General features: G+C 45.7%; 1 protein-coding gene across 1 annotated transcript in view; it reads right to left on the reverse strand.

The window, feature by feature from the left end:
* Positions 1-12,023, reverse strand: part of LOC147894120 (GTP-binding protein-like protein) — a 62,747-nt gene that overhangs the window by 10,871 nt on the left and 39,853 nt on the right. Inside the window, exons 5-7 of the mRNA XM_087384557.1 lie at positions 11,254-11,313; positions 1,851-1,960; positions 1,460-1,759 (exon numbers count right to left, since the gene is read on the reverse strand). Of these exons, the coding sequence (XP_087240683.1) occupies positions 1,460-1,759; positions 1,851-1,960; positions 11,254-11,313 (470 nt within the window). The remainder of the gene's footprint in view (positions 1-1,459; positions 1,760-1,850; positions 1,961-11,253; positions 11,314-12,023) is intronic.

A 12,023-nucleotide genomic window follows, 5' to 3' on the forward strand; every position in this document is an offset into this window, starting at 1 on the left:
GTTTCAAAGTTTCATTTACGTCCAAACTGTTTTGACATTTTGGGGGGGTGAAACACATCCCCTGGTGAGGCTGCAGATATGCATGCATTTATGCATGCCTACACAATAAAGAGTATGCATGTCCCATGTGTGTAACTAGCTCGTCACAATAGGTGAAGCTAAGGCGACGAGTCATTGCATGTGAGGTGTTGAAGACCATAACCTTGGTCTTCCCAAGGTTGACTATCAAGTCTCTCTCTTTGCAAAACACCTCTAGTGCCTCCAAATGTCTCTGCATCCCTTCCGCTGGGGATGATATGAGGACTATGTCATCAACATATAGCAATATCTGTATCATGAGATCACCCAAGAGTGAACCCTCACCTCCTAGGCAATCTATGAAAGATGTGATCTCATCGATGTAGAGTCCAAAGAGGGTCGGTGAGAGTGGAGAGCCTTGCTTCACTCCAACCATGATCTCGACCCAGTTTGATAGACCGCTCGGGGGATGTATTCTGCCTGTGGTGGCTGACTCAGATAAACTCCCCATACCCCAAATCAGCGTCTTTGGAATCTGCATCTCCTGTAGTCTCTTGACCATGTGGGAACATGGGACCGTGTCAAAAGCTTTTCGAAAGTTTACAAAGCATGTGTAGACTTTCTAGTGTCTGAAATCTTGCCTCCTCAATGCCAGCTCTCAAAGTGAATATGTGGTCTAAGGTAGAATGCTGCCTATGGAATCCTGCCTGTCCTAGTGCTCGCTGCCCTCGATCCTCTGTATGACTTGCATGTGTGTGTGGGCGTACATGTGTGCAGCACACGCTGGGCCTTTTTACTACACTTCCATCAGTACAAAAGACTGCTTCCCTTGTGAACAGAGGTTATCACAATTTCTGCTCAACAAATCCCTTCTATGTGATCATCTAAAAAAGACACTATAATGAGTACAAAGAGTGCGATGAACTCCATCACATGTACGTTGGAACAGCACACACTGTTCTTAATGAGGCAAGATAAGAAAACATGTGACCTTGGAGAATCGTATACCTACGTTTCCTAGTGTTCAACTTAGATGTTTAAGTAGCTACCAAATTCGCAAATTCCTCCTTTTAAAATCATAGGAGACACTATCAAATAATCTCTCCCTTGCAAGATATTGCACCATTATTTCATCATCAAATTTATTTCCAAAACCAAATAGAAGGCATGCAATACAATTGTTTTAAAACTAGAATAGAGTGCTCATCACATTATCAAAGAACTCGTTTATATTGCATTCTAAAATAGAGTGCTGATCACATTTTCAAAGAACTCATTATATTGCTACAAGTATATTGATATTCACATTTGAAGTGGATGAAGTCTAGAGAAATAGAAACCCAATAAAAAAGGGACTCATTAAAATCAATGAATCATTCATATGAATTATTGGCAAAGTGGCAAAGGAGGAATAAGAAAAAAGTATGTTTTTCTTCCATACCTCACTGGGCAATAGTGGGGAAGTTTATCCAAAATTTCCAACTCTTCAAGTGTTATTTGATCAACCTTGTTGACTGCATAGATGCAAGGCATATAGATCCGATTGCCTTCAATGACATCAATCAGATCATCCGCAGTTGCATCGTATCTTAGAGACACATCAGCATTATGAATTCTATACTCTCCACAAATGGCCTTAACTGTGTCTAAATCAAGATGTGTTGGTGTGATAGTGGAGGTAAAATTGATGCCACCTTTGTCCTTTCTTCTGAATGTTAGATTGGGTGGTGTCGCATTCAGCCTGAAAAAGCGGTTTCGGTCTTATTGAATCGGTTTGTATAAGTCGATATGCAAAAAAACAAGGCACACTAGATGCAATCCAACTCCCATACCTGATTCCAAATCCTTCTAGTTCTTTCTCTATCAAGCGCTTGTGTGTGATGGGCTTTATAGCATCCAGCACAATCAATATGCAATTGCACGTCCTTGCTGTACTGATAACCTGCTCAACAGTAAATTAACATAGAACAAAAAAGATAATATTAGTAACAGCTTCTTTTGATTTGAAAAGCTTTGTGTTGGACTTCAATAAAAGTTCGAAGATCAAGGGCAAGGGCAATTCACACAAGCGTGCTGAAATTGCATGTCTCTTCTCCCTCCTATGTTTGGCTCAAAAGACAATGTTTTAATCATACAAAAATTGCAGCCAGTAACACAAGTTTGCAGATGGGACAATCGAAATACATAGAAAGAAAAGGTCATATACTAGCAGAGACACACAGTTGGAGAGCACTTCGTGCACATTTCACACGACAAAGAACATCAGTGTTATGTAAGAAAACCTACATCCAAAGTCATATTAAATCCTAGTGTTTAATGGACCCATAAGACTCCTGTCTAAGAAAATACATCGCGCTATTGCTGCGAGGGAGTGAGAACCCAAACGTAAAGGGCAATGATGGGAGGCCCTTGGTTGTCTACCAACAAATCAGCTATCCATCTGAATGACTGGGCCTGTGTATGTTGTCTGTGGGACCAACTCCACCGATCAGCTAACAATAGACAAGATGAGCTCATGTGACAGTGGCTTTGGATCTAGTGAGAGCTGGCACCTTTGATGAAGAGAATCAACCGTTGCGCTTGGGTGGACAGACTGTCCAGGTACATCCCTCCTCTAAACACTAGTTACCGAAGTCTCAATCCTAGTGACCAAAGTAACCGAGTGTTTGACAACCGAAAATAACGAAACTGATCACAGCCAATGAGGGCATTAACCCAAGATTCCCCGTCATAATGCAACTTGTTTGTAATGACATACAGACTCAAAGAGACTAAATACCAAGACTATTTAATTCTTTGTGTCATCATATGCATCAGCAATATTGGCATCATATGCATCATCAATCCCCTCTTAAAAATTAAGGTGTCCTAGATAGCGAGGAGGTATTTGCAAAGAAGAACTGCTCCTTTGCTAGTATGAAAATATCTGCTAGATTGTCCTGTGTAGAACAACAGATCATCTGAACATGTACATCCTCTACTTTCTCTGTACTGAAGTGATGATTGATATGAGTGTATTTGGTTCTAGCATAATCCACACAGTTCTTGGCGGCCAAATCAATACAAGATTATCATCGCAACCAATGGCAACTAAATCTTGCTTGATTATGCCAAGATCACCAAGCAGTTTTGAAGACAAATTGCTTCACACACTACTGCAGTAGCTTGTTAGAAAAGATGAAGTGGTGGAGGTTGCTTGCTATAGCAAACACTCACCGCAGAGTGGAAGATAGAAGAAACAAGATAGTGCCTAAGAATCACACACTTCCAACTTCAAATCCAACTTCTTTCGGTGATGTGTACTGGTGGAGAGAGAGAGAGAGAGAGAGTACAAAAAATAATATATTCTTAAAGAGTCCAAGGATGCCCAAGGAAGGCATGGTTAGTGAACGAAGCCCCCCCCCCCCCCCCCTTCTCGGGGCCTGATCTTGTCCTGCTCGAACTCCACATTGTTTTAGTTACCTCCAACAATCCATGTCTCTGACATCTGTTGACAGCATGCGAGTGCATAAGCATTGAGGATCCCTACTCGGGTATCCCCCATCCACACTACACGTCCCACAATGAGCTCACCCAAGTCAAACACCTCCGAAGATAGGGTCCACCGCACGAAGTTGCAAACCCCCCAACTTCAACCCATTACCAAGGACTAGATGTCATGTCCCCTTCCTAGAAGAAGGTGCCTCCGCCTGCAGATATTTGTGGGCAAAAACATGTGCTCCTAAAGCATAAGAATATCCACTGGCCACCTAACAAGCTATGCAGTTCCTATCGTGAGATCAAGTGTTGCAGCTGGTGATGTGTCCAATCGTGGAAATAGTGCACATTCCGACTGACTAGTGTCCAACGCATGGAAAGGATGGGGATGCGGCAAACAAGGCACTGTGCTGTAGGCATCCTTGGCTCCAAACACACCTTGAGAGCCTAGAACATCAGGAGAGAGGTTGAGACTCTGAGGCTATCTACACATTGGTTCATAAGGCCAATGCGTTTGAGCTTCTCACTCCTCTAAAACCAAGTCACTGGCTTGGTTGACCGAGGGAGGTCACGCGTTCCAGATTGATGACGTCTCTCCAGCTTACCGAATACAGGGTCAGAGCATTCAGAGGATAGAGCTCCATGATGCGGTCAGCCCGGATCCTCATCCCCCTCCGGAGGATAGCGTGTGGGAGGTAGTAGCCAATATCACGACATGGAACATTTGGGTTGCTCGTTGTAGTCTAGTGATGGGCGAGCATCCGGTTCCACCCTCGGCTACCTTGGTCGCCATATGGCAAGATGTCATCTACACCCTGCGCTCCACCTAGGAGCGTGGGACCCCGCGCTCTAGGGCGACTGTGGCGAGGCGCGCACGTTTTGGCGAGGCGCGCACGTTTTTGCAAGGCTTGGCCTGCAAGAGTTTTCTACATTTTTACTCGACCAGGGATTCACTGGTTGTGTAGTTCCCCCACCTAGCTGTTAACCCCTAGATTCCCTAGGCATTGAGGGCTGGGTTTCTTTGGAACAAGCTAGTTTTTCTTCTTTCAACCTTGACCTGGTTTTTCCCATACTCAACACCTTCGGGGCTGCTGTTTTGTATGAAGTTTTTCAAGCATTAATAGAAAGTTCCTTTCTTTGCCAAAAAAAAAAACCAAGTCACTGCCAATGCGCACCCACAAACACATCTATTACTAGCAAAAGTAGATTTCCCGACCTTTCCTTCCCAAACACACCTCCAAAATCTCCACCATCTGGACCTTAACATAAGGTCAAGAAGAGTTGTTGTCCATTGCGCCTCTCCTATGGCCATAAAGTTGAAGCACCACAAAGGAGGGGAGGAGCAACCCACTGCTCCAATAGTATCCCTTCAAGGGCTGCAAAAAAAGGACCACGATCTCCAAGTTGAGAGGGTAATCCTCATGCAGTTCTAGGGCCCCAAGCACCCAAGCAGCAATACTCTCAAAGAAGTGGCCCAAACAAGGCTTGCATCCTGAAACCTAAAAGAGGGGAGCCGGGTCCGCGGAGGACGCCTGTTGGCTCGGGCTTGGAGAGGGAGAGCTCAATGAGGCCCAAGCAAGGGGGTTTTGGAAGGGGGGACGCAGGGATAGGTAACAAGGCTTGGAGGACAGACAGGTGACAAGGGTGATAATAGTGGATGGAGAGAGGACCGAGGTTGGGACGAGACCGAACTTTGTCTCAAGGGGGTGGGACAAAGATTGCAAGGAGGTAAAGGGGTAGGCAGAGGATGAAGGTGAAGGCGAGGGGATGGCTTGGAGGACGGGCGGATGACAAGGGTGATAACAACGGATGAGGAGAGGACCGAGGTTGGCACGAGGGCGGAGACGCTAACCGAACTTTGCCCCAAGGAGGGATAGCCGAATGGGACGAAGATTGCAAGGAGGTAAAGGGGCAAGCAGAGGATGAAGGTGGAGAAGAGGGGTAGAGGTGGCGGAGACAAAGGGGATTTAAGGGTCAGGGGAGGCAGAGGCAAAGGGGGGATCACTGCCGCTAGCTTAAAAGATGTCTTAACCTATACCAAAGGAACCAACCCTACATCCCATAGCACTATCTCTAAAGGAAGGTCAAAGAACTTCTCCCTCTCCGAGGAAACTGGGCACTCGGGGTGTGGTAGCTCTGATTCCTCTACCCAAGGGGAGGCCTCTAGATGAGGTCCCATTCGCTCCTGCTACCTCCGCAGCGAGCCCATCTTCTACGGTTCTTTGCTACTCACTCGCCAATTTTTTCACTCTTGTCCATACCCCCTTTGATAGGGCAACCATTTTTATCACTAGGTCGAGTAAGGTGTTCCATTCTACTTCCTCCTGTAAATGAGGATTGTTAGTTGAAACATACAAAGCCTTGGTGGTGTGCCACATCGCGAAACACAAGCTGGATGTCAGAAATTGTGCAAATTTAGGTAAATTGCTTTCAGGTCACACATTTTGGTCACCTGCTTTGGGCACTAGGGGTGGGGCTTGCATTTAAATTTCAGACTCTATTCTTCCCCAAGTGGTTGGACATGGTCTTATCACTCCCCTCCAGAGCTTAGTGGGTCATTCTTTTGATTGGGACACATAAGATTAATTTTCTCAACATTTATGCCCCTAACAATCGAGGAGACCACGTCCTTCTTTGAAAATAACTCTCTTGGGCCTCCATTGCAGAATTAGTAGGTTATTGGAGGTGACTTCAACATGGTGAAGTTGCCCTCAAACAAGGAGGAGCGTAGAAAGAAAGGAAGACAAAATGATGTTTTAACATCCGCGGGAGGCCTCGCGGGCCTATGGGACAAAGTGCGAAGTATACCAAAAGGAAAAACTCATACAAGTCTCAATGGGCTGGGACAAAGGGTGCTCTAAGACCCTTTTGCTGAGTACTATGCAGAAATAAAGAGCTCAATAGCTCGAGCAAAATCAAGTACAAAGCATATGCTATCTGAAATAGGCTGAGAGCTAGGACTCAGAAACCGAAAACCCGGCACTATGGTGGCTCATCTATGAGCGGTGAAAACGCCTCAGATCTGCATCTGTCAGGCTGTCTCACGCTGTGGTGGAGGAGGGGAGCGTGGTCTTCTCAATCTCTAAACCCGCTGAGCTATGTGTTCAAAGTGACCCCTCGTCTCGAGTAGTCTCCTCTACGGAAAGCTGTGATAGGCCGGACCTCAATAGAATGTACTCTAGTCGCTCTCCGTATCGGGGGTGGCCTCTACGTCCCTCTCTCGATAATCTAGACTGCCCGCACATCAGCTAGCTCCTCCTCCTCCACCCCGCTATGTCCTAGAGCTGACTCAAATGCATAAAAAAGTGTGACACACCACTGTGTCTGGTCAGCCTCTGTATCCTATGGTCTCGTCGCCTCCTGCTGCTCTCTAATATGTCGTAGTAGAGTCTCCTTGTGTTGGCGCATCTCAAGCAGACAGAGCCCAATGCAGACCTAGTCATGGAAGTTGATCAATCATGATATGGGGCCGAAGCCGCTCCTATCCTGGTAGAGCCAGTGGTATCGTCCCCTAATCTCATATTAGGCTGGGCAGGCACAAAGAAGATGCTCCTCTGTCTCAATTACTCCCTGTGTGCATAGCATGCAGATCCGCTGTGTTCTGAGTATATGTGCTGCTCTCCCTGTCTCAATCCTGCGCTGATGGGTTGAAACCTGCATCAATCCAATGGCGATCCTCAATGCATGCGAGACTCCTCTGTCCTCGAGATACTCGGATCTGATGATTAATCCCTCCTCCGATACTCTCAAGAAGTGGTCGCGGTAGAATTGGGTCGTGGTGGGGAGCTCCTGATCTCCCCCCCAAGTCCGAGATGTGTGGGGCTAGAGGAGATCTAGCCATATGATACGGTTAATCTCATCTTGTAGGATCGACTCAAGGGTTGCATCCATGTTGTACTCAAAGGGGGGAAGCCTGTCCATCTGAATCCCGTGCCTGGCAAAACATGTGGATATATGTGCATACCATGTCTCTGCTCTGCCCTCTTTGGAGGCATTCATCCTTTGGAGAGAGCAGCCTGGGATGCCTTCCTATTTCAATTCAATGGCAGAAATGTTTGGTTGGATGATGCCTTTCATACTCAATCACAATTCTTGTGGTCGAACAAGAAACCTCAGACGTCCAGTCATGCATGCATTAACGGATTTTATTTTGATGATTGGGCTTTGCATAGAGGCGGTTCAGTATGCAATTCTTCCAGTGTTTCTACCTCAGACCACTTTCCAGTGGTTTTGATGATTTCCGAGCCTCGTAGAAGCAAGTATCACGGTTCCCAATGCCTTCTATGCAAAGGAGGACCTCACTAAGGCAATGTTGCAAATCTAGGTGTCTCGTATGCAGGGTGGAGTGCCGTCCCCTTCACATGTGGCAGCAGCCCTTCTGATATTAGCAACTTCTATCATTCGGTCGCAGGTTCTAGCAGGCAAGAGATTCTCAGACAGGAGTTTGGTCTTCACCAACAGTTGGCATCCATACGGAGGGAAGAGCAGAAATAGCCCACACATGCTTAGATCCAAGAGCACCTTGCTGCAGCTCTTCAGTAGACATTGTTAGATCAAAGAGTGGAGTATGCCTTTCATGCACGAGAGTCCTTTTGGATTCAAATGGGTGGTAGAGTCAATGAGCATTTCTTCTCTACTCATATCCAAGACATAGTAGAGAGAGTGTCACACAGCTTATGGACTCAGACGGGGTATTATAGATAGATCCCGATGCCGCCTTGCATATAGCTACTGATTTTAATGCCCCTCTCCTTGTTGTAGATCCAGATACACCAGTCGGAGATGATGCCAGGTTTAACATTTGGAAACATATTGCATTATTGATGAAACCAGATATTAGGGTCTCGCTAGATGCCCCTTTCACCAAATGGAATTCAAGACTATTCACTTCTTGCTGTTCATAAGGGCAAGTGCCGAGTTAGGCTGGGGTTTTACCATCCTTTTTTATTGGCCATTGGGATGAGATTAGGGATCACATTACCTCAGCCCTACAAGGCATTTGGAACTCTGATGAGATACCTGACTCACTCATAGAGGGTCTCATCCATCACATTCCAAAGGGGTCACAATGGAGGCCTATCACTTTCTTGGACACCTTATATAAAATTCTCGCAAAAGCAATTAGTCTACGGTTGCAAACCTTTCTTCCGGATCTCATCATGACACGCAGACAAGCTTTGTGCATGGCAATAGCATCTTTGATAATATCTTCTCTTTTTGCCAGGCTTTGGATTTGCCTATGCATAGCGCCCAGAAACTAGCCATTCTACTCTTGAATTTTGAGAAAGCTTATGACATGGTAGATTGGGATTTTCTCGAGGGCACCCTCATTGTTTTGGATTCTCAGATGCATGGATTAGAGGAGTCCCCTCTTTGTACAGATCAGCCCACAGCTAGGTGTTTATCAGAGGAATCATGGGAGAGAGATTTCATATTTTCTAGATCAGTCCTTCATGAATGCCCTCTAGCCCCTTTCCTTTTTCTATGTTCTCCACTTGGAGGATTATGCCCACACTTGGTGGAGACACCGCCAGCAAGAGGACACTCCTATCCACATTTGGGAGGGTTTCAAAGAGTTTCAAACCTTTTGTGGCTGAGGCTATGAGCATTTTTCTCAAATCTCAAGCTGATATTTTTGGGCTGAAACTTCCCCTGAGACATAATGAGGAACTCCTAGATTGTGAGTTGGCAAATGACACTGCTATTTCTTTGGATGCCGCTCCTCAGACTCTCATTTCTTTCAGGCTAGCCTTGGATTTGTTATGTATTGCAGCTGGTGCACACATTAATTAGAACAAATCCAATGGCTTTTGGATTAGTAGATGAGAACACTCCACATTGGGGGGCTGATTTTGGATTCACTTGGATTTAGAGGGGTGTTACGATCAAATATTTAGGATGCCAGGTCGGTATGGGTGTCTCTTCACAGCATTGCTCCATTGTTTGAGAGCATCAGGAGGAAACTCCTTTTTTGGAGTTCATCCAAACTGAACCTGGTCTCCTGGAGGATTGGTTAAACAGGTTTTAATGGCCACAGCTTGATATGTTTGCTCTTGTTGGTGCAGCTCTAGGGATAGCATTACTCAGCTCAAGAGGCCTATAAGGAACGTTTTGTGGAATGGGCTGGATGGCACCGCACAATCTATAGAAAGGGTGGCTTGGGAGACCTTTGTTCTTCCCACAAAGGAAGGGAGTCCAATATCATAGATCCAGACTTGCAGTGCAGGGCCTTACTTTGCAAGTTACCCCTTCTTCAGGTGAAGATTGGGTAGACAGCACCACGTGGATGTTTACTTCAGCCCACCTTACATCTCCTTCCTCTCCTCGTATGGCTGCTCTCTTGAAAGCTTCAAAATTACTCTTCGGAGAGTTTCCCCAACTTCTCTAGAAGAGATTGATAGGCAGCCTATCATGTGGAATGATAGCATACTTGACAAGCATGGCAAACCACTTGGCCGGTCCCATTATATGCAATAGTCCAAATGGAAGAGAGGCCATGCCTCCTCTGTAGGATCCTAAAAAGCTTTCAAAAAGCTTCCGGAGGATCGTCAACAACAAATGGTAAGCCCTCAAAGTAAGTGCAAGGAGGATTCAGCAGATAGATGCAGCCTTACCCGAGGAGGGTCGGATACAAGTGACAGTCCGGTTGTTTGTTAAACATGGATGGGGGCTTTCTCGAGGACAGGCACTCCACTTCAGGTCATAGCCGTTTTGAGAAGCACATGAGGCTGCCTTGGTCTTTGATGTTCAGTCAGATGACAGGCTGTCTAGATCTGCAGACAACATTCTCTTGGGCATTCCGTTTCAGCTTGCCCAGATCATAGTGAATGTGGAGCAAGGATTCAAAGTGACACCTAGATCCGAGCCCACGTCTTACTCTCTTGGGTTCTTGGAGGATTTGGCTATAAAGAGGGATCCCCATCAAGTTTTTGCAATGGAGTCCTGAAGAATGGGAATGGATTAATGCAGGGCACCCAAAGAAGAGTCTCCCCTTCTTTTGTTATACTGTCAGTAATGCAAGAAGTTTCAAAACAATTCTAGAGGCTGGAGGCCCTCCAGAGCCCCTCCTTGGGAGAACTTTCACATTTTCCCATCAAGTCGGCAAGACTCTTCTTGGGCTATCTCGACGACACTTAGTTAAGTATTGCTCTATGGATGACCTTCCCTTCTCCCCTTCGGACCTGTGCATGCTTCTGTGGATACCTCTTGGGAGATACTAGCGAGTATGGCAGCATGGCATATTTGGAGAGCCAGATGCACAGAGGCATTGGATGGATCTCAGGTCCATCCCTCTCACACCATGGCCACTATCTGGGCTGATATCATACATACTTTGATAGCTAGTTGGGCGACCATGCAACATTCCTCCCGGGCAGCCTTTGCCAGGAGGGATTATTTTCTAAGGGGATGGAGGGGCTCTCCCTTCTTCTCAAAGTCTATAGCAAGACTGAGGTGGCAGTTTCAGCCTCTTTCTTGGTTTCTTTCCAGCTTGTACTGAGATTTTCTGCTGACGTGGTTTTTTTGTTCATGCCATGCATGATGTATTTCTGCTCTGAAGTACCTCTTGCAGGGTTTTTTCAAACCTAATAGAAGTCTTTTGCTAGGGAGAAAAAAAGACAATGTGCCTCAAACCAAGGCACTTCAAAAGTACTGCTCAACATAGACTTATCTACTTTGTGTTATACGAATCATTCTACCCAAATTTGAAAATTTTTCTTTTAACAAAATCAATGTTGACCTAAGATACAAAGCTCTTACCTGTCGACCTCGGCCTTTGCCATCCTTCGCACCTTCAATGATACCTGGAAGATCAAGCAACTGCAACCATGATCACAACACAAATACAATTAAATATCCATCAAAACAACTAGCCTCAACAAACTACAAAAAAAGGCATCTAAAGAAAAAAACCCGCATTACTTTCACAAGGAAGAGAAATAACAAATAATACACAGCACTCTCAACAATGGGAAGTGATTTGCAGAGAAAGAAAGAGAGTTTATTAAAAGTCTCTGAAAGACTTAAGGATCTATGAGACTGAAAAACCAAGATAAAATGAGCTGAATGGGCGGAGCCTCTAAGCAAGCAACATAAATATAGAAACACGAATACATAAAATGTCTAAGCCCATGGAGAGGATGAAAGCTGCACTGTAATGGACCTCTGGATGATGTCAGAGGGATCAAGTCTATGGGGGATCAAGTGCTACTATCACACCAGCCTCTAGCTTGGGGAACGTGGAGGGAAGGTCCCTGAGCCTGATGCGTACATCGACCGGTTGGCAAGTCTGCCGTGTCTTCCTTGACCAATTGGCGAGTCTGCCATGTCTCTCTATGCCTTGGCTACGCCATCTCCCTCCAGCCTTCTCGTCCATGCTATTTGGCTTTAAAAGCTCCAGGATCACACTCTGAGTGGAATCTGGCTGAGCACCCTGATCTCGTACATTTGTCTTGAGTAGATGGTCTTTTGTTGAACAGCCTCATGAATGAAAGTTGCATATATCTCTGATTCGGGTAAGACGGAAGGCT

Source organism: Dipteris shenzhenensis, chromosome 14, assembly GCF_047967505.1.
Source record: "Dipteris shenzhenensis isolate YYH24624 ecotype China chromosome 14, Dip_SZ_1.0, whole genome shotgun sequence".
Taxonomy (NCBI): Eukaryota; Viridiplantae; Streptophyta; class Polypodiopsida; order Gleicheniales; family Dipteridaceae; genus Dipteris; species Dipteris shenzhenensis.